The 20186-nt window shown below is 43.6% G+C and overlaps 1 protein-coding gene across 3 annotated transcripts in view; it reads right to left on the reverse strand.

The window, feature by feature from the left end:
- Positions 1 to 2895: 2895 nt before the first annotated feature.
- Positions 2896 to 20186, reverse strand: part of LOC135237655 (voltage-dependent L-type calcium channel subunit alpha-1D-like) — a 51393-nt gene continuing 34102 nt past the window's right edge. For 2 of the 3 annotated variants that reach the window (XM_064304979.1, XM_064304980.1), the window contains 18 exons: positions 17511 to 17543; positions 16394 to 16522; positions 16025 to 16090; positions 15713 to 15804; positions 15390 to 15549; positions 14831 to 14958; positions 14565 to 14661; positions 14224 to 14326; positions 13781 to 13882; positions 11245 to 11378; positions 8632 to 8748; positions 7715 to 8079; positions 6528 to 6554; positions 5632 to 5763; positions 5191 to 5357; positions 4756 to 4877; positions 3986 to 4303; positions 2896 to 3582 (listed from right to left, as the gene is read on the reverse strand). In XM_064304979.1, coding sequence (XP_064161049.1) covers positions 3295 to 3582; positions 3986 to 4303; positions 4756 to 4877; positions 5191 to 5357; positions 5632 to 5763; positions 6528 to 6554; positions 7715 to 8079; positions 8632 to 8748; positions 11245 to 11378; positions 13781 to 13882; positions 14224 to 14326; positions 14565 to 14661; positions 14831 to 14958; positions 15390 to 15549; positions 15713 to 15804; positions 16025 to 16090; positions 16394 to 16522; positions 17511 to 17543 — 2580 coding nt within the window. In that variant the 3' untranslated portion in view covers positions 2896 to 3294. The remainder of the gene's footprint in view (positions 3583 to 3985; positions 4304 to 4755; positions 4878 to 5190; positions 5358 to 5631; positions 5764 to 6527; positions 6555 to 7714; positions 8080 to 8631; positions 8749 to 11244; positions 11379 to 13780; positions 13883 to 14223; positions 14327 to 14564; positions 14662 to 14830; positions 14959 to 15389; positions 15550 to 15712; positions 15805 to 16024; positions 16091 to 16393; positions 16523 to 17510; positions 17544 to 20186) is intronic. The other variant, XM_064304981.1, reaches the window with a different exon arrangement.

Raw genomic sequence — 20186 nt, forward strand, 5'->3', positions numbered from 1 at the left:
GCTTTCACTTTATTTGTAAGAATAAGAGCTTTTGATGATGACTGATGTAATGAATGTACCAATCACACAATGTTTGCTGATAAAACTACATTTAATCACCTTCAGTTGATTTTTAATGTGAGTTTATTCAGTAATTATCATTAGAAAATAAAATATCAGCACTGATTCAAATCATTCCAAGGCCAAAAAGAAATCTGAAAAAAAATGTCATTGATACAAAACCTAAAGGGTAATAAATAATTTGCTACTGAAGGAGAATCATCTTAAATGAATAAAAATGCCAAGGAAACTAACCACTTACCACAGATCTTCTCATATCATTGTACATATTTTACAGTTTAGTATATGAATACACTTATAATAATAATAATAATAATAATGATGATGAAAGATTAACATTATTCAGTTAACAGGCTTTTTGTAAACCATTGTTTATTACTTTTGAGATATCATATAACCCTCATAAATAAAGATTGTACATAATCCCAGCATTTTGAAGGTGACATAAATGAGGAAGATAGATTTCACTAAACCATACACACAACCACAAGAAAAATACAAAATCAGCTCACCTTACACACAGATCTGAGATTTAGAGAACTGAAAAATAAACACTAGCACTTATACATGTACGTGTGTAAAGACAGACAGCTATGTGCTAATATTAAATACTATTGGCATAGAAGGAACCAATTCATTTTTTATTTATTTAATTTTTACTCAGGAATCCCTGATTTGAGGTAAAAGGTATCTTGGTTTTAGTCTTCATTTGAACACATTTTACACAAGTTTTTTTGTTTTTAAAAAGAATGCATATTTATAAGTATATTATCAGTATTTGCTACGTACAGTACAATGTGCTGGGGTGTTTAAGGTCCCTCACACAGTAAAGAGTTTAGACTTGGAAGTTTTACCAAAAAGAAAAAGAAAGAAGAAGAAAAAAAAGAGACCAGAACACATTTCTCTCACAAACTATTGGAAGAGCCCTTTCATAGCACACACGCCATGAGGAAAACCGAACGATTTCCCCCTGGGGTGTTTGGATTTGCTGAAAGCACAGTAAACACTCAAAACGATGACAAATCAAATATCCCAGTAGTTATGCATCTTATGTTTCCCCAAACAGACCCTTTTTCAGACAATGGCCTGAAGCTCAAAGTATTATTACTTGTTTTTTTAAGTATTCATTGTTTTAATAGCATTGAGTATGATTAAAGTGACAGAATGATTGTGCCAAATTGTCTCCATGGTGACACAAACAGGAACACTCACGTTAAAAACGCATGAGCACAGGAACCTTTCAAACACTGATATGTTGTTCCATAGGAGGTATATGTAGAGGATGATGGTTTGGTAAGAATGGGGGAAAATATTGCTTAACCACTCTCCAGTTCTTCTTAGTTCCTATGGACATGGTTTGTATCCATGTACATTTAAACTTCCAGACCTTCACTTCCACAGATGAATATACCCTTTCAGAACTTCAATCCCACAGGTGAATATACTCTTTCAAAACTTCACTCCCACAGATAAATATACCCTTTCAGAACATCCCTCTCACAGGTGAATATACCCTTTCAGAACATCACTCCCACAGGTGCATATACCCTTTCAGAAAGTCACTCCCGCATGTGAATATACCTTTTTAGAGCTTCCTTCCCTTTACAGATGAACATATTGCTTCCCATGTTCACTCACCTGTGGGTGTACTCTATTATCCCCTAGTGAATCTACCACTGTCATTTTCAATCCCACAGAATTCAGCTCAGTTTCAGTAACTGGCTCAAGACAGAGGGCATTTCACCTGGAACAAATCAAGCCCAAAGGAGCACTTACAATTTCATTAACTAATTAAAGCAGCATCATTAACGAGCAACCACAGCCTTCTCCACCTCATCCAGTCAGCACTCTCCCACCCCGCACCCCCCCGTCTCGAGCAGGGCACTGGCACGCCCCTCTCCCCAGGGCGTGCTCTCTGCAGCCTTCAGATGCTCCGCAGAAAGCAACTGCTCTGTGCTATCTTGTGCAAATGTATATCCATACTGTCCTAACCCCATAAAAACTGCCACTTCACAGAAAAAAAATCAAAAATACATTGGAGCAAAAAAAGGTAAATAAACTTCATTTGTATATATTCCTAATAAAATAACATCAATCTATTTTATAGTATCATAACAGGAACCATAATTAGGAACCATATTGCTGTTTTTCTATACGGTACATAATTACAAAATATAGAACATCTCTTTACAAAGTTTACTTTTGTAATATATTACAAGTCATTTACAGTAGATGTACTACGAAATATTAAATCGGCTATTATTGAAAAATAAGCTTGGTGTCAGCTCACGGATGGGCAAAATCTTCCGTGGAGACAACCACAGAAACATATCATCTCTAGTCTGATAATACAACAAAGCAGACATGATATATTTTTGTAAACTGACTTGAATAACAACAGGAAGGTTCGATCCATACTTGAAACCTAATGGGGGATATGCCTATCTGGATATGCTGATACAACATAAAGTGACTCAGGAAAATGACATCTTTAGTCTGATTGTCATAACCTGTCAAACCCTGCAGAGGACTGCCTGCACCATTCAACCCTACACTGCCCCATCCAACCCTACACCATCCTATCCAATACTACACTGCCCCATCCAACCCTACACCACCCTATTTAACACTACACTGCCCCATCCAACCCTACACCACCCTATCCAATACTACACTGCCCCATCCAACCCTACACCACCCTATCCAACACTACACTGCCCCATCCAACCCTACACCACCCTATTTAACACTACACTGCCCCATCCAACCCTACACCACCCTATCCAATACTACACTGCCCCATCCAACTACCACCCTATCAACCCTACCCACCTATCAATACTACACTGCCCCATCCAACCCTACACCACCCTATCCAACACTACACTGCCCCATCCAACCCTACACAACCCTATCCAACACTATACTGCCCCATCCAACCCTACACTGCCCCATTCAACACTATACTGCCCAAATCCATCACTATACTGTACCAATCAACAAAACACTGGCCCATTCAACCCAACAGTGTCCAGGTCCTGCAGCATCCAGCAGCAGGTTGGCTCCTGCACTCAGGGTTTGGGAGGACAACGCGGTTCTGGGTGGGGCTTGTGGTTCCTGGTGCTGGGGATCCTGCTGCTGGTGCCTTTAATGTTCCACAGCAGAAAGGCACTTCTCTTGTGAACGAGCCAATAGATGCCTTCATTTATTTATTTTTTAAGTCAGTGCGTTTTGCTATAAAGTGGTAATGCATATCATCTCGTCAGCGAGGTCCTCCTCGTATTTGGGGCGAGGCTCGGGCTCCGCCTCCTCGTCGCTGTAGCCCGTGGGGAAGTCCTGCAGCTCGTAACTGCGCTGGCTGAGGATGGGGAGGACCGGCGGCACGCCGCCGTTCAGCAGGTGACTGGCCGCGCTCTCCATCTCATCAATCGTCATCTCACACGCATCAGCGATCTCGTGCTTGGTGGCAGCCACAAACTTGGGGTCCTTGGCATACCTGCCTAGGCCTTCGGATATCAGCACCTGCACCAGACACAGCATGATGGGAGATGGAAACAGAGAACTCAGGCATTTGGATGGGCTTTCTTTAATTTTGCATAGTCTAGACCACAGGTGTTAAACTCCAGTCCTGGAGAGCAGCAGTCTCTACTGACTTTTTGCTGACTTGAATCTGGGTATAGCTGATCAGACTCTGGGTGCAGATAATTAGACTGGGTATGGTTGATTAGACGGGTTGTAGTTGGTTAGGCTCTGTGTGTAGCTGATTAGACTCTGGGGGTAGTTGTTTAGACTATGTGTAGCTGATTGTACTCTGAGTGTAGCTGATTTGACTCTGAGTGTAGCTGATTGTACTTTGAGTGTAGCTGATTGTACTCTGAGTGTAGCTGATTGGATTTTGGGTGTAGCTGATTTGACTCTGACTCACCGCCTCCACTAAACTGGTGGCACTGCCTCTCTTGTGAAGATACTGCTGCCTGAACTCCGCAGGAACCTGCAAGTGCACAGGTGTATAGGTCCGATGGACGTGGTCAGACTCCTCTGTGTACCAGGAGCTCTTCCTGACAGATGACTGACTGCTGCTCATACTGTCGTGGCTGGGCCGGTCCACTCGGATCATGGGGGTGTAATAGGGGGACCAGTCTTTATTGGTTGGCGTGGCGGGGGGCGTGGCCCAGGATCTTGTGGAGCGCGTCGGTGAAAGTCTCTGCGCCCGGCTGGAGTCCAGACCAGCCACAGCCATCACCTGCAGCACAAACACATGCATGTTACACACACAAGTATTACACACACGCACACACACACATACAACTCGAAGGACAGAAATACCATACAAATCCATCAGCTTAATTCCACAGATTCCAGTGACTGTTTGATTACTACCAAAAAAGAAATTGGTTGTATATAATGGCTAATCATTTAGAACATCTAGGTTTAGTTTTTCATATATAATACAGCTTTTAAAATAAATAATCTATTATTATACTTCATGCTTAATGACATGCCAGTACTAAATCATAAGTTTGATGTTTGGACATCAAACTTATGAACACAGGCATTTTCTCCCATTTACACAACTTCCAGTGAAAACCACACCGACTTCTGCTTTTCATTATAAACACAGACACTATATGCAGATAATCTTGTTAGTTGAACAGCTGCAGATGTAGATAGTGTGGTCTCTGCACAGCAGAGTACCTGGTGTTGCATCAGATGCAGAGGAAGCGCAGTGCGCTGGTGCAGTCCAGGGGAGAGGGGCAGGTCGTCCTGACTGCTCTGTCTGCGCAGACACTCAAAACTGAAAGACGGCTGTCTATTGGCTGAGAGAGAAGAGCCTTTCAGTTTCCGGCACAATTGGGCTATATACATGTGTATTTAAACTCATATAGAGCACAGTAATGACACACTGGGATGAAAATTAAAATTGAACTGTCTTTACTGTTGTACAGGTACAACTATGACTGAAAAACCTCAACAAAATCATAAATTAGACATTCAATAGAATGCATATTTCACTTTTTCAGTTTTCAAGATTGATCCAGGAGGTGTCAGGTAACATGGCCTGAAAAACAACAGGCTCAGTTTCAGGTCTCTGTGCTTAGACCACAGCAATGCATGCTGGGAAGGCCTGACCTTGTGGTGTGGGTGGGAGCAGCCTCCTCTTCGGCGACCGCCGCGAGTCGTTGTAGAGGGGCTGCTCGTCATCGTCATAGTAGCTGTCGGGGTGATGGTATCCCCTTTGAGTTTCATAGTCAGGATTACTGTTAGGATACCTGTCCAGGTACTCTTTATATGACCTCCTGCAGGTAAAACAAAGCACTGCTCAGACAGACATTCCAGTCTCCATCAGAACAGGACTGTGCGACTAGTCCGCTTATCTCCAGGGAAACCCTGCCTCATCAGCAGTGAGGTCACTCGCTCAGGACTTATACAGGGAGGTCCATGGAGGTTTGTGAAGGCTCATAGGACGTATCAGGGGAACTTCACAGGACCACGGCTGTGAAGATACCTTTCTCTGGTGTAATGTCATGGAAACCTTTCTGTTAAGCTGTGGGAGGGTTGCTGCTAGGTTACCTGTCTCCAGACAGCATGCTGTCGTCCTCGTAGCACTCCTCCCCGCTGTAGTACTCCCCAGAGTAGCGATCTTCCTCGCCATACTCATCCTCTCTTCGGATGGTGGGGTGGGAGTCGTCCCCCGCGTGGGACCTGCAGTGGGGGGCGGAGTCGGCGGTTACAGTTGCAGCCGGGAACAGAGGAATGCAGGCCATGCAGCGGCATGCACATGGACACCACCAGGGGTTGCACAAGCAGCCTTCCGTCTGCAGGCAGCGGCGTCAAGGCAACAAAACACAGCGCCAACAGACACAGAGAGAGCAAGCGCTACTGCTGCAGGGTAAACACTGCCATACAGAAACGTGCATCCAACAAGCAGCGCCCCTCTCCCAACACCGAACAGCACCCCCTGTCCCAAACCCCAAAAGGGTCATCTGTCCCAACCCCCAACAGGGCCCCGGTCCCAACCCCTAACAGCACCCCCTGTCCCAACCCCCAACAACACAATTTGTCCCAACCACAACAGCACCCCCATCTGAACCCCAACAGCACCCCCTGTTCCAATCGCCAAAGTTCAACAGCACCTCCTGTCCCAATCTGCATTTCAGACTGAAGCCAAACACAGACCCCTGTAACTATGCCAGGGGTTCTCAAACTTGGTCTTCAGGGCCCAATGTGTATGCTGGCATTTCTTCCAACTGCTGAATTGTTAGTAATTTGTTAATTGTCCACAAATGGACAATTCTATGGTCTAGTAAAGGATGATCAGTTTATGTCATAAATAACCAGCACACACATAGAGGGTCCCAGAATGCAGTCTGAGAGCCTGTGCTATACCATGAGCTTGTATTGGCTTGCCAGAGAGTGTACAAACAAGATTTATCATTAGAAATGAAGGGGTGCTGTGACAGACCTACCTAATATAGGTCTCATAGTAGCGAGTCCTGGCCCAGACAGCAGAGAGATGGTCAAGAAAGAGCAGTTTTGTTAGGAACAGGAAACAATGGGAAAGAAGAGGCAAAATGCACCATATATATGACACTGCATATGAGGCATATACTGCACATATATCACACTGTATATGACACATATACGGCATTCTTATATATGTATGTTTAGGACAGGTCCAAGGAAGAGAGAGATGATGTACAGTCGGAAATTAAGTCGGAGGTCTGGGTGGAGAGAGATCATATACGTGAATGGAGGCTGGAGGGAGGGAGGATAACCTTAATACATTTAGGCAAAGCTGTAAATTCCTGTTCAACTGCAGAATTAGATTATACCTATTTTTACCAGTTCAGCCATGCATGCCAAGAGGCTAGCTGCAAACTGATTCACAAGGTTATTGGGAAGAAATGTTTACATATATTCCAAGTCTGTACATGGCTAACAATATATCCACATTTAGAATATAGGTTTAAAATACGCCTATAATTTAAATATAACCAATTCTACAATACTTATAACAGGTGACTAAGAGAGTCGCACCAATTTACAGTATGTCTCAATGGTGACGGTTTAGATTTCAGTATCAGACTGAACCTGAGGATACTCACACACTCCTCACCATTGCAGACTGCTACTCTTCATTTTATCACCAAGTTAAATCATTCAACCATTTAAATCTGTTAAATCTGTTAAATCAGTTAATCACTTAAACCAGAGTGAAATCATTTAATTACTGAAATCAGAGTTACCCCTTTGAAATACGTATTTTGGAATGTTTTCCCAAAATTCTAAGTGTTCTAGTACTCCATTTCTTTCAATTACCAGTAGTGGTTGTTACATCAGCATTAGAATGTTCATGTAAGAATATTATAATCATGTATTTGTGACCTTATACCTTAAAGAGTTAAATTATTCAATCACTGGTCCCAGTATTAATTCATAGAGTAATTTAAATCAGAGTAATGTAACCATGTGCCTCAAAGTTAAATAAATAACTTAATTTAATAACTAAAGTAATTTAATTAAATTATAAGTTAAAACTTAAGCTACCTCACTGAATGGCTGAAGTAAGAGATAACCAATTTCACTACTTAAATCAGATAGATCATCTCTAATGGCTGAAATATCACAGTGTTCACAGAGGGTGGTGTCTCACCTCTGTATATGGGAGGAACGGGACCTGTTGTAGTCTCCAGCGTAGTAGGGCCCCTGGTGGCCGGGGTAGCCATTGGCGGGGATGTGCTCATAGAAGCGGTTGTGCCTCCCATTGGGCAGGCTGGAGACGTTGGCGTTGTTGAGGTTGGCGTTGGTGGATTTGGAGTAGGAGTTGTGGTGGTGGTGGTTGTTGTAGGGCAGGGCATTGGCCATCCGTCCGAACCGCCCCACGTGGTGCTCCATGAGGACATAGTGAGGCGGAGCGTGGACCTGCAGGGGGCGCTGTGTGGCATTAGTGCGGTGGCCCGAGCCCCTGCTGTCCCCATTCATGTGGTTGACGTGATTGCCGAAGAGTCCACCATTTCGCTGCAAAAACCCAAATGACCCCAGTCAGAACTCTTAGACATTCCAATGCTGAGCAGCCACATTCTCCATAAAAAACAAGTCAAAGATGGGTTGAGGCACGTTCAATGAAGGCCATGGTAGATGCATGTCAAATGATCCTGATCATGTGATACAGTAACATTACCTGAGCTCAGCATAAACCTGAAACTCAGTGAGGTAAAAAAGCCACAGGCTGTCCAGCAGGACACACTTGCACTGACTTGCACTTCCTCTGGGAGGCACCCTTCTGCTCCTACACCTTCCTTTAACTTCATTATAAATTCCATAATATAAGCATCCATAAGATAAGTATCCTGCATTGACTCTACAGATCCTGTGATGATGGTTAGTCCTACAGGGTACAATAACAGAAGAATGTAAAAAGCATTCAGCTCCACCTAGCCTCGTCATTTTGCCTGCTGTCTAGAGAGAATCCAGCATCATTTTCAAGGCTGATCTAGAAAACCTCCCAAGGAGTCACTCCTTATCTCAACAGAGAATTGCAGATGTGATTGACTGATTGCGACTGATTACCCTATAAATATCCTCGTCCTCCTCAGGAATAAAGTCTACTAGCTCCTCGTCCTGCAGGTCACATGATATCGCCCGGCGAATTTCAGGCCCGATGTCATGCAGCGTGCGGAGACCGGCCTGAAACAGTGACAGAAGAGCAGCTGAGAGCTGGCACACGCACCCAATCACAGACGAGCTACGCTGGCCTTAACGACAGACACCCTGCTTCATCCACTACAACAGACTGGACAGACAGGACTGTGGACGATGGAAGAAATTACACTTAACATTTAAAAAGACAAAACATGTTCCACACTGAACACAGAGACACAGCTCAGACAGCAGTTTCGATTTAACTGTATAAATACAGTACAGTCTTATCACTATTTTTTACTGTCAAATGCAAACCTAAAGCAGTGATTCTGTTCTCTGTAAATCTTTGTTAAAAAACTTAAAATTCATGCAAACCCTATATAGGATAGCTATAATATAAATAAAAAATATTACCCTAAACAGCTTGAATGAGGAAAGTGTTAACAAGCAGTCATGGGACTGATTTGCCCTGTCACCATGTGAACACAAACATTTGACTGACCAGAAAAATCTAGCTTGTAAAGCAATGTGGCTAGTTAAAATAGTAAGGCCTTTGGAAATGCATGTAATCATCATGGCAATGTTTGTACTGTGCCATAGTCATATGCATAAATAATAATGCATATGACTACGGCACAGTTTTATAATGTAAAGTTTTATAATGTACCTAATTAAAATAATAATTGCTTAGTAATGCACATAGTCATGGTAATGCACTTAGTAATGAGCCTGGAATGCACATAGGAATAATGGTAATGCATTTGGTAATGAGCTTGGCAATGCATGTAGGCATGCAGGTAGAGCACATAGTCCTAATTTGTCCTAATGGTAGCACATTTGGTAATGCGTGGAGTCATAGGCGTAATGCGTGTAGCACTCACAGAAGCCCCCTGAGATTTGTTAACTTGTGTGCCTGACTCTTTTGGGGTAAATCAGTATGAGCTTGTGCAGTGTATTAGCTGAATACTCAAACTTTCTAGTGGCAATTCAAAGGAACTCTGACAGACACAAAGAGAGAGGCTGAGAGACACTGGGATGAACAAATAGTGACAGGAATGATGATGATGAAACATAAGGAAAAATAAAAAAACACTTAGAGAAAACATGAGAAACATATTTTACATACATAACCTTGCAAATATAAGGCTGACGAATGTGAATGGACACATACAGTACAGAGATTACAGTAAAAACAATGAAAAATTAAGCAACTGAAATGTTAAATGCAATCATTAAAATACCACAATAGGGTTTACTCAAGAGCATGCTAAACTACACAGCTGAGTTCTAGGGCACTTTCACAGCTACTTTGAATTTTATTTGAATGCAAGTGTGCTTCCTTCCCTGTGGAGCTTTATGTGAAAATTCTAATGTCAATGTAATGTAATAAAGTAACTGAATAGACATCACTATTGAAGAGTGGCCTCAGACTGCTTGGAACTATACTTAATTCTTTGTGATGTTGGTGCACCAAACATATGTATGGTATGAAAGTGAATACATTCAAGGTCAACTGGAAATTAGCTTGAACAAAAAGACACCAATTGGGAAGGTTAATCTCCTGGAGTGATTGGTTCATCTTCTGTTTCCAAAAGGACTATGGGCCCGATTTTGATAATGTAAAGAGCCAATACAGAATGCAAGCGCATTTGGTTCACACAAAGATTGGTACTTTAGAGAATAACAAGCACATGTTTGGACTTAAGCAGCCATTTTTATCCCTGTTTTGAGAGCTTATGTTGGGCAGATGGAATGTGACTTAAAAGGACATTTTTGAAGCACCAAATAACATTCAGGAGCAACAGCAGCATCAAGGTTGATCTCATTCACACCTGTATATCTGTATATACAGCTGTATATAGGACTCCCTGAGAGAATCTGAGGTCTTCTGCTACAGGTACGAAGCATGGGGACTGAGTGCATTTGAGAAGCTGAACTGTGACACCAACTGATCTGAGGTCTGCTGATAGCGGCTAGTGGGCTAAACAAAAGAACTTGAAGTTTTGTGTTAATTAATTCAAGTTCAATTTAAATGGTAAGATCTTAAAAAAGTGAACTTAGATGAAAGCACACAAGAGAACTTTGAAAGTGCTTTCACAGTTGGTTTACTGATTTATTTACCCAAATCTTGGCTGGAGAGATAAATTATGGTCCAAACATCCTTTGGAACCAACAGTCTGGGCTGTAATAACAATGGCTGTAATAAGCAGCCTACTGGTCTGATAGCCCTTACATTAAACTCTTGTGACTACTGTCCACAGTCATGTGACCCATTTCCTTCCCACAAACCCCATTTCATTTTAAATAAATTCAGATACTCTGGATTTGTATATGACTCAAGACTCTTGCTTATGTGGAATCCATGAAGACGCTTCAGAATAATAGGTTTTTTCTGCAAACGTTTGTATATGAAAAGACTGAGACAGTGGCGATGTCTGTGTTGTTTGGGGTACACTCACCTGAAAGGCAGTCGGTGTTTGTTTTTATTTGGTATTCTCACCTGCTGGACGATGGTTTTCTTGTTTTTTGGGGTACACTCACCTGTAGGGCAATGGTTGTGTTGTTTTGCGATGAGTGCACTCCCACTAGACCTTCTTCTTTTCGTTTCTTGAATTTCCTAAAGTAGTCCTGTATCAGGAAGGTGGCATAGAACTTCCCCACGGTCACCTCATCATCTGAGTGAACAGACCACAGATAACCCTCCTGCGTCAGCACATTCACACACTCTCTCCCACACACACACTCACACAAACACACACACATACACACACACACACACACACACACATACACACTCATACAAACACACATACGCACGCACACACACACACATACACACTCAAGCATGAAATCACGCATACATACACATGCACACATGCATGCACCAACACATACTCTACACAAGCAAGCACACATACATATACACACGCAAACACACACATATACACACACTCACTTACTCACACAGCCATCCTGCATCAACAGTTTTCCTCTCTCTCTCTCTCTCTCCCTCTCTCTCTCTCTCACACACACACACAGTCTTTCTGCATTAGTACAGTCATATACACACATGACCGTTCTCTGCGAACATAGGACTCTCTCTCTCTCTCTCGCTCTCTCCCTCTCTCTCTCTCTCTCTCTCTCTCTATCTCTCTCTCTCACACACACAGCCTTTCTACATCAAAATAGTTAAATACAGCTAGATTGGATGGGTTTTAGGGACAAATTACTGGGTGAACTGCTTGAGCGGAGAAGCTGTAGGAACTCTGCAGTTTATACTCCATGACGGGCAGAAGCTATTTCATTTGGTCTTTTACTTATGTTACAGTGCTTGATTCTGTTACAATGCTACATTAGGTAAGAATATTAGCCTATATTTCAATGTTAAATGGCAACATTAAGCTAAGCTGTTCAGTTTTGTTAGAATGTATTTTTTAAACATATTTTAAAGTTAAAGTTAAAGATATGTAGATTTTGAAGCTATAAATTAAATGAAACTTTATAATATATAACAGTGGAGTGTTATATAAAAATCTGTACTTATGTTAAAATGTTAGGTTACTGTATGTTATAATGTTGGGTCATGTTATATTGCACATTGCATATTATGTTAGAACACTATATTATATTATATTGGCCTGTTATATTATGTTAGAATCCTGTTATTAGAATTAAACATGATATTAGAATATTATGTTTCGTCACAATGATTCATTAACTTAAATATTAGGATATGTTGAATGTTCAAGGTCATATTTCAATCTTAGAATTTAATGTAATGCTAGATTACTTTGTTAAACTATAAAGTTTATAAAAGCAAGGTTATAAGTTATGTTGTAATGTATCGGTATGCTAGAATGTTTTGTTATTCTGCTTTGTTATGCTAAAATGTTACAATATGTTAGGCTGCTAATTTTTTTAGAATGTTATGTTCGACCACTTTGTTATGCCACAATGTTTTGTTATGCAATAATGTTAAGTAGTAATACTTTTTTTTAGAACGTTAAGTTATATTTGAATGCTAGGCAGCGTTAGAGCTTTAAAATTCCTGGCATGGATGAATGTTATATTAGAATGTAGTATAACTTTAGAATGCTGTGTTCTTAAAGTAGAGCAGTGTTTCACTGACTGGTGGCTATGTTGGACTGTTGTGCAGGAAGATGTCAGTGAAATCCAGGAGGGGAGGGGCACAAGGGGCGAGGAGGGTAACGCATGAAACAAAATATTCCCTCACTCTCATATTCTGCAAACTATGTTCCCCTGAATTCATGCATACCCTTAAATTCATACACACTCTCAAACTACCAAATATTAAACGAACACATTGTACACTTAAAACTCTAGTTTCACAATACTTAGTGAATATAAGAATGAACTTATTCCATGTGAATTCTGAAAACCATCACCCATAGAGAGCATAAAATGCTCCACTCCTGACTTAAGTTTTCCCCAAATATTGTCATATTTGGCCCTGACCCAGTCCAGTATAAGTGTTGTATGTACAGGGTTAAGGTTGGAGTGTTAAGGTCTCAGTGACAGGCTTATAGAATCACAGAACTACAGAGCAAGCAGGCACAGCTAAAGGGGATGAGCACAGCAGGGGGTCTGTGTCACTATAGCAACAGCGTAGGGGACAGAGGCCAGTCAGAGGTGACCCTTGTTCCATGCCACCGGCCTGAAACAGAACTGCTTCAGAACATTCTGGAAGGGGCAGACGCTGCAGACCAGCTTGAGCACAGATGAGAGTTTAGTAGGAAACAGAGCATGCCCTGCGAGTGCCATCTAGAGGCCATGCAAGCTTTGGCATCTGCAGCAGGCAGAGACGCACACAGAGGTTAGCCAACGACTGTGGACACCGCGAACGAAGCTTAACAACAGAGGCAGAAACAGGCGGATAAAACCAGAGAAATACCCCAACGACGGGTGGAAAAATCAGTAGTGTGTGTGTGAGGGTGTGTGTGCGAGAGAAAGAGATGTGTTTATGTGTATGTCTGCATGCATGTATGTGTGTGTGTCTGTGTACAGGTACTGCATAGGGAGAAGCTGCTGTCGCATCCGATGGTGCGGTGTGACTAACCACCAGCAGGGGGCACCACTTGGTCCAGCAGCTTCATGCTGGTTCGTTTCCAGATCTTCTTTATAACGGCCCTCAGTTCCTCATTGGACTGCTCCAGATTTCCTGTGAAACAGTTAAACACACACGGCCTGAACAATCCAGCACGACTCATTACGCCATTCCTCTGGCTGCAGTGCAACACAGGTCAGCTACTGGTGAAGAGCCACCCTGCAACAGTACAGCCATACAGGAGAGCGCACTGCTCCTGGTGCACCTACTGTAGGTGATAAAGCCCATAAGCACTCACTGTCCCTTCTGCTCTATGAATATAACTACAGCGACATCTGTAGCAGCGTATATGAGGTATGCAGAGACATGAATCTCTGTGGTGCCGGATCAGGAGTGCTGGTCAGTGATGCTGGTCAGTGGCATGGGGGTCAGTCTGGTCGGTGATCTTCTCTCACCTTCAGTTTTGATCTTCAGTGCGGTCCTGACCAGAGCAAACAGTGTGGCATTGAACATGACCGTGCCATCACTGTTCAGAGGCATGTTCATGGCCACCAGCCTCTGAAACCGCAAAACACAATTAAATCTACATTCACCTCAGCTTGTGTGTGTGTGTGTGTGTGTGTGTGTGTGTACGTGTGTGTGTGTGTGTGTGTGTGTGTGTGTACGTGCTTGTGTGCATGTGTACATGTGTATGTGAATGCGTGTGTGTGCGTGTGCATGCGTGTGCATGCATGTGTGTATGCGTGCAAGTGTTTGCGTGTGTGTGTGTGTGTGTGTGTGTGTGTGTGTTTGTTACCTTGCAGGCTACTCTGTGGGGACAGAGCTTGCCAAAGCCCAGGGGGGGCTGGATCCGGCGGAGCAGGGTGACCACATCCAGATGCTTAATTCTGCCCCTGTGAGGACACACAGACAACAACAGACAGTGTAATAAAGGTGATATAGATCATTCCTGTGATACAGAACACAGCAAATACAAATACTCACACATACACACCACTGTGCGTACACACACACACACACACACACGCACCCACACCCACACACACACACACCCACACTCACTTGGCTTCTGGGTCGTACTCAGACCAGATCCGCTTGAACTCATCCAAGTGGTGAGGGCCAAGAATTGACCAATCACGTGTCAGATAGTCAAAGTTGTCCATAATGACAGCAACAAACAAATTTATGATCTAAAGGGAAGAGAAATTAGGTCATGTTAATGTGTTAATGTTAATGCTAATGTTTTGATGATGTTAATGTGTTAATGTGTTCATATTAGTGTTGAGGTTAATATGTTAATGCCATAATGGTTCAGTATGTTAATGTCAATGTTAATGTTTAATTTGTCAAGGTGATGAAGTGTTCTGTTAATATATTAATGTTAAAATGTAGCAATGTTAATTTAAGTGAGAAAGCAGGAACCTTCTCACTCACTTTTCCCCTCTAAAGGAGAGTAAGTCCTCTGTGGGAGTGTGTATGTGTTTTTGCATGCGTGTGTGTCAGCGTGAGTCCGTAAGTGTGTGTGTATGTGTGTGCGTTTGTGTGTGTGCATGTGTATAAGTATGCGTGTGTGTGTGTGTGTGTGTGTGTGTTTGTGTATGTATGTCTGCGTATGGCGTACCAGGAAGGCACAGAGCATGTAGAAGCTGATGAAGTAGATGATGGCAAAGCTGCTCCCGCAGGTGTACTCCTCTCCAGGGTTGTAGTCAGACTCCGGATCGCAGAGTTTACCTGGCATACAAGCCAGCATGATGTCCTGCCACGCCTCTCCTGTGGCACACCTGAGAGAAGGAGCATAGCATACCCTCACACACACTGGGGAGCTGGATAATCGACACACCTCACACACACACACACACACACACACCGTCGCACACGTGCAGTGAATCCCTGTGCAGCAGGAAGGGGAGGACTGGCCAGAGAGGAGGGGGGACAATGACTCACCTGAAGAGCAGCAGGACGGCCTGTGGAAAGGTCTGGAAGTTGTTGTTTCTGTTGATCTGAGACCCATCTACCATGGCCACCTTCCCAAACATCTGTAACACCAAACACTCTATAACACCGCTGTTATACTCCAGACTGCTCTATAGAACTGTACTACCCTAGAGTGTCCCAAAACCCCTGTCACATAGAATTCATGAGACCTTTGTTTTACTACTTCAGGCTTCCTAACACCTGTAATACACAACATTATATCTATGTCACCTTTATTACACTACAGAGTGTTGTTAGCACCTGTAACAATAGTGAATTTACCTGCATTCCAATAACAGCATAGATGAAGAACAGCATGGCTATCAGGAGAGCTACATATGGCAAGGCCTAAGGGACAAAAATAATAAACATATATCAGAAATAATGCTCCCAAACAAGCCCAAAAACACGGTTTCAACATGGTCAGTCAACATACACTCTGGCAATCACCACAGACTGTTTTTAACCTCAGCATACTCTCAATGGTGATTACTCCTGAGAACTTGTTTTAGCCTCAATATAGGCTACTGTCTACGGTGATCACTATGGATTCACTAGACCACATTAGACATAAAACAGTCTTACATATACTGTATCGTGCTCAGTGTAATGCTCTCGTGTTCTATGATGTCACAAGGAAGCATGTGTGACCTGGAAAGATTTGATGAATGTCCACAGCAGGGTGCGAATGCCCTCCCCTCTGCTCAGGAGCTTGACCAATCGCATGACTCTGAACAGGCGGAAGAAGGTGATGGAGATCCTGGCACTGTCCTCCGTGTTCTATATGAAGAGAAGGCAGGGTAAGGGCAGGGCTCCACAGAGCATGCTCAGAGCTGTGGCAGTGCTTTAATGGTAAGTGGCCAGCAGGGGGAGCTTGTAAGCTCACTCCCCAGCTGGGCTCTCACATGCTCATTCAGTTTACCCCCCAGGACGGAAGGGGGCTCTCTGATGATCAAACAAATGAACTACGAATCAAAGGGAGTTTTGATGTCGCCCAAAATTTCTCACACTGCCTGGCTTTGACTGGCTAGGGTTTGAGCCTTAGTGGGCATCTCACAGACCCCTTCTGCCATAAGCTCCACTTACAGACCCGAAATGTGCCATGTGGACCAGGTGAATGGTGATTTAAGCAGTGACTACAGGGTTACCTTAAACCCCCTGTATCACTGTAAGAAGGCAGTGAGAGTCTTGGGGAATCTTTAGCATGATTCAAACATTCGTGCTCCCTCATGCAGAGAATGATTTTAGTTCATGTGCAAGTAAACTTGAAGGAGATTTAAAGCACTGCTGTGGGGCGTGGGGTGTGGGTGGGGCAGCGGAGTGGGAGGTGGGGCATGCTGGAAAGACTGGCCATACTTGACTGCGTGGGCCAGCACAAGCATGGCTCCCGTTCGTGTCCCGAGACAGAGAGGGTCTGCATGCGGTGCAGGTACAGGTGTGGCCCACCCTCCACAGCTCATGGCCATGCAGCTGCACCGGAGGGTCAGACACGCCCCCACCCCCCTGCCACCGGACAGACCAACGATTCCGCGACTGTCCTCCCAAAACCCAAGAGCACACTACAGAAAAGAAAACCTCAAAAACAAACAAAACATCAAACTCAACTCCAGACAGGCCAGGATATAACAGGTCACATGTTCCAGATGGAAACAAACAAACAAGTAAAAGAAAATAAACCAAAGCAAAGTCAAGGCAGGGCTGGGGCCGGGGCCAGGGTGGGGCCAGAGTGGGGCCAGAGTGGAGCCCAACAGTGGGTGGAGCATCTTACCCCAGACTCATCCACCTGGGGAGCCTCTGTGGGCTTTAAAATTGAAGAGCTGTGTTAATAATTAACACACAACTTTATCACAACGTTTCTCTAATATTAATACTTTACACACAACCTTATCACAACGTTTCTCTAATGTTAATACTTCACACACAACCTTATCGCAACGATTCTCTAATGCAAATACTTCACACACAACCTTATCACAACGTTTCTCTAATGTTAATACTTCACACACAACCTTATCACAACGTTTCTCTAATGTTAATACTTCACACACAACCTTATCACAACATTTCTCTGTCATACATGACTGGCACACAAACTTTATCATAGAGCTCAGTGACTAGCACACGTTATCAGAAAGGCTCTATAAAATTTAAGGGTAACATACAAACCTTATTACAACGATTCTGATTTAGCAACAACAAACAATGCCAGCAAAGTGAACTTGTAAGTTTAACCACATCCCAGCTGTACATCCCAGCCCTCAGTGTGAACAAAATGCCCCATTAATAATCCTCCACAATTCACGGCGATAAATCAGTAACAGTGTTGTCACAGCATTTCTGTAAGGGTAATGCACTGGGAGCCTTGCTAAAATGCTGTTAATCAGGTTTCTGTAACGTGAATGACAGAACACATCCAAGCAGGGGCACAGCATTGCAGTGATGTGAGGACAGGACACACAACAGACTGGAGACATAACGAGCTTAGCGAGACACGCCCCATAGGGCAGTCTAGCACTGCGTTCCTGCGCGTATGCAGATCTACTCATCTGCCAAACAGAGCAGGAGTGGCCTACTCCACCCCTCAGCATAGGAGCCAGCTTAAAAGCATGGAACTGTGCACTCAGACCCTTCACGGCAGTAGGGCCCAGCACAGGACTACCCACAATACCACAAAAAAAGCTTTAGAACAGAAAAAGAGGCTAACCAATCAGAGCGTTTGGAACAGCAAGCAGACCTCAGTGCTGCAGGTCAGTGCAGCAGTGTCACCTTTACCAACACATACAAACACCCCTGAGAACCCAACTGTGTGTAAATGAGCAGAAATGAAAAAGGATGTAGAAGTTCCTGTTTTGTGGGAGTCTAGCCATAGCGATAATGACACATGCTTCAGACAAGAGCTCCACGCAAGACCCTGAGCCATAAGCCAGCTTCTTTCACTCTGTACTATAGCAACCCATGCAGAACTGAGAGAGGAGGAGAGAGAAAGGAGAGGTAGCACGCAAAGGAGAGACAAAGAGAGAGATAGACAGAGAGAGAGAGAGCAAGCAGCCAGTGAGGGCCATGCACCTGCCTTTAGTTTACACACCTGCTCCCTACACACCAGCTCCTCTCTGCTAAAGGAGCTTACTACAGGAGACAGGACAGAGAGCACACAGTCATTCAAATGAGAGCAGGAAAAGCAACTGCGTTACAGACCAGAGGGACTTCAGAGAGAGAGAGCGAGAGAGAGAGAGAGAGACAGAGATACAGATACAGAAAGTGAGAGAGAGAAAAAGACAGAGAGAGACAGAGAGAGAGAGAGAGAGAGAGAGAGAGACAGAGAAAGAGAGAGAGACTGAGACTCCGTGCACAGCCTCAGTTACGCTCTCTGCTCCAGACAAATGAGCTCAACTAGTTTTGCTGCTCTGCGTGTGATTGAATATTCACCCTGCTGCTCTGCGTGTGATTGGATACCCAGCCGTGCATGTGATTGGATATTCAGCCTGTTGTGCTGAGTTTATGACTAGATATTCAGCGCTGTGTGAAATTTAATATTAAACCTTGTGTGTGACTGGATACTCAGCCAGTACGTGATTAAATATTCAGCTAGCAGCCCTCTACATGATTTAATATTCAAGTCTGAGTGTGACTGGATTTTCAGCCCACTGCCCTGCATGTAATTAAACATTCAGTAAGCGCAAGACAGACAGTCATATAAAACAGATTATGGAGAGAGAATGAGGCAGAGGAGACGTGAGGATGATGGGTATGGACTGACCGGAGGAGTGTGGAGCGGGTGCCCCAGTGCCATCTGCAGGAGGGGAGGGGAAGGGTAGGGGTGATGTTAGGAGGAGGGGTGATGTTAGGAGGTGTGCATATGCACACACACACACACACACACACAGACACACGGGTACAGTGCCTTCAGAAGGTTTTCACTATTGAGTATTTTGCTCTCATCAAATGGAATATTTTAAATGGAAGTTGGCAGAGCTCACTGCTGAAGGGAGAAACTGTCAAAAGATCAATAATCTCTTCAGCACTTCACAGATTTGGCCTCATAGGGAGAGTGGCGAGATGAAAGCCACCACTGTGGAAGGTACACATTACGTCCTGTCTAGAATTTGTCAGAAGCCACATAACCAGTGTGTGAGTGTGGTCTGACGGGACTAAAGTTGGCCAGACAGCAAAGTACTATGTTTTATTTAAAACAAAATACAGCTCATCACCCAGGTAACACTATCCATACTGTCAAACATAGTGGTGGCAGTATTGCAAATAGTGGTGGGGTTGCTTTTCAGCCAAAGGGACTGAAAAGATTGTTGCCATCAAGGGCAAGGTGGATGGAACCAAATACAGGCAAAGTCTTGAAAAGGACCTACTTCTGTCTGCAAAAAATCTGCATTCAAGCAAATATTAATGTCCAACAGGAAGGGTAATGAATGAGGTCAGAATTCTGGAATGA

Source organism: Anguilla rostrata, chromosome 13, assembly GCF_018555375.3.
Source record: "Anguilla rostrata isolate EN2019 chromosome 13, ASM1855537v3, whole genome shotgun sequence".
Taxonomy (NCBI): domain Eukaryota; kingdom Metazoa; phylum Chordata; class Actinopteri; order Anguilliformes; family Anguillidae; genus Anguilla; species Anguilla rostrata.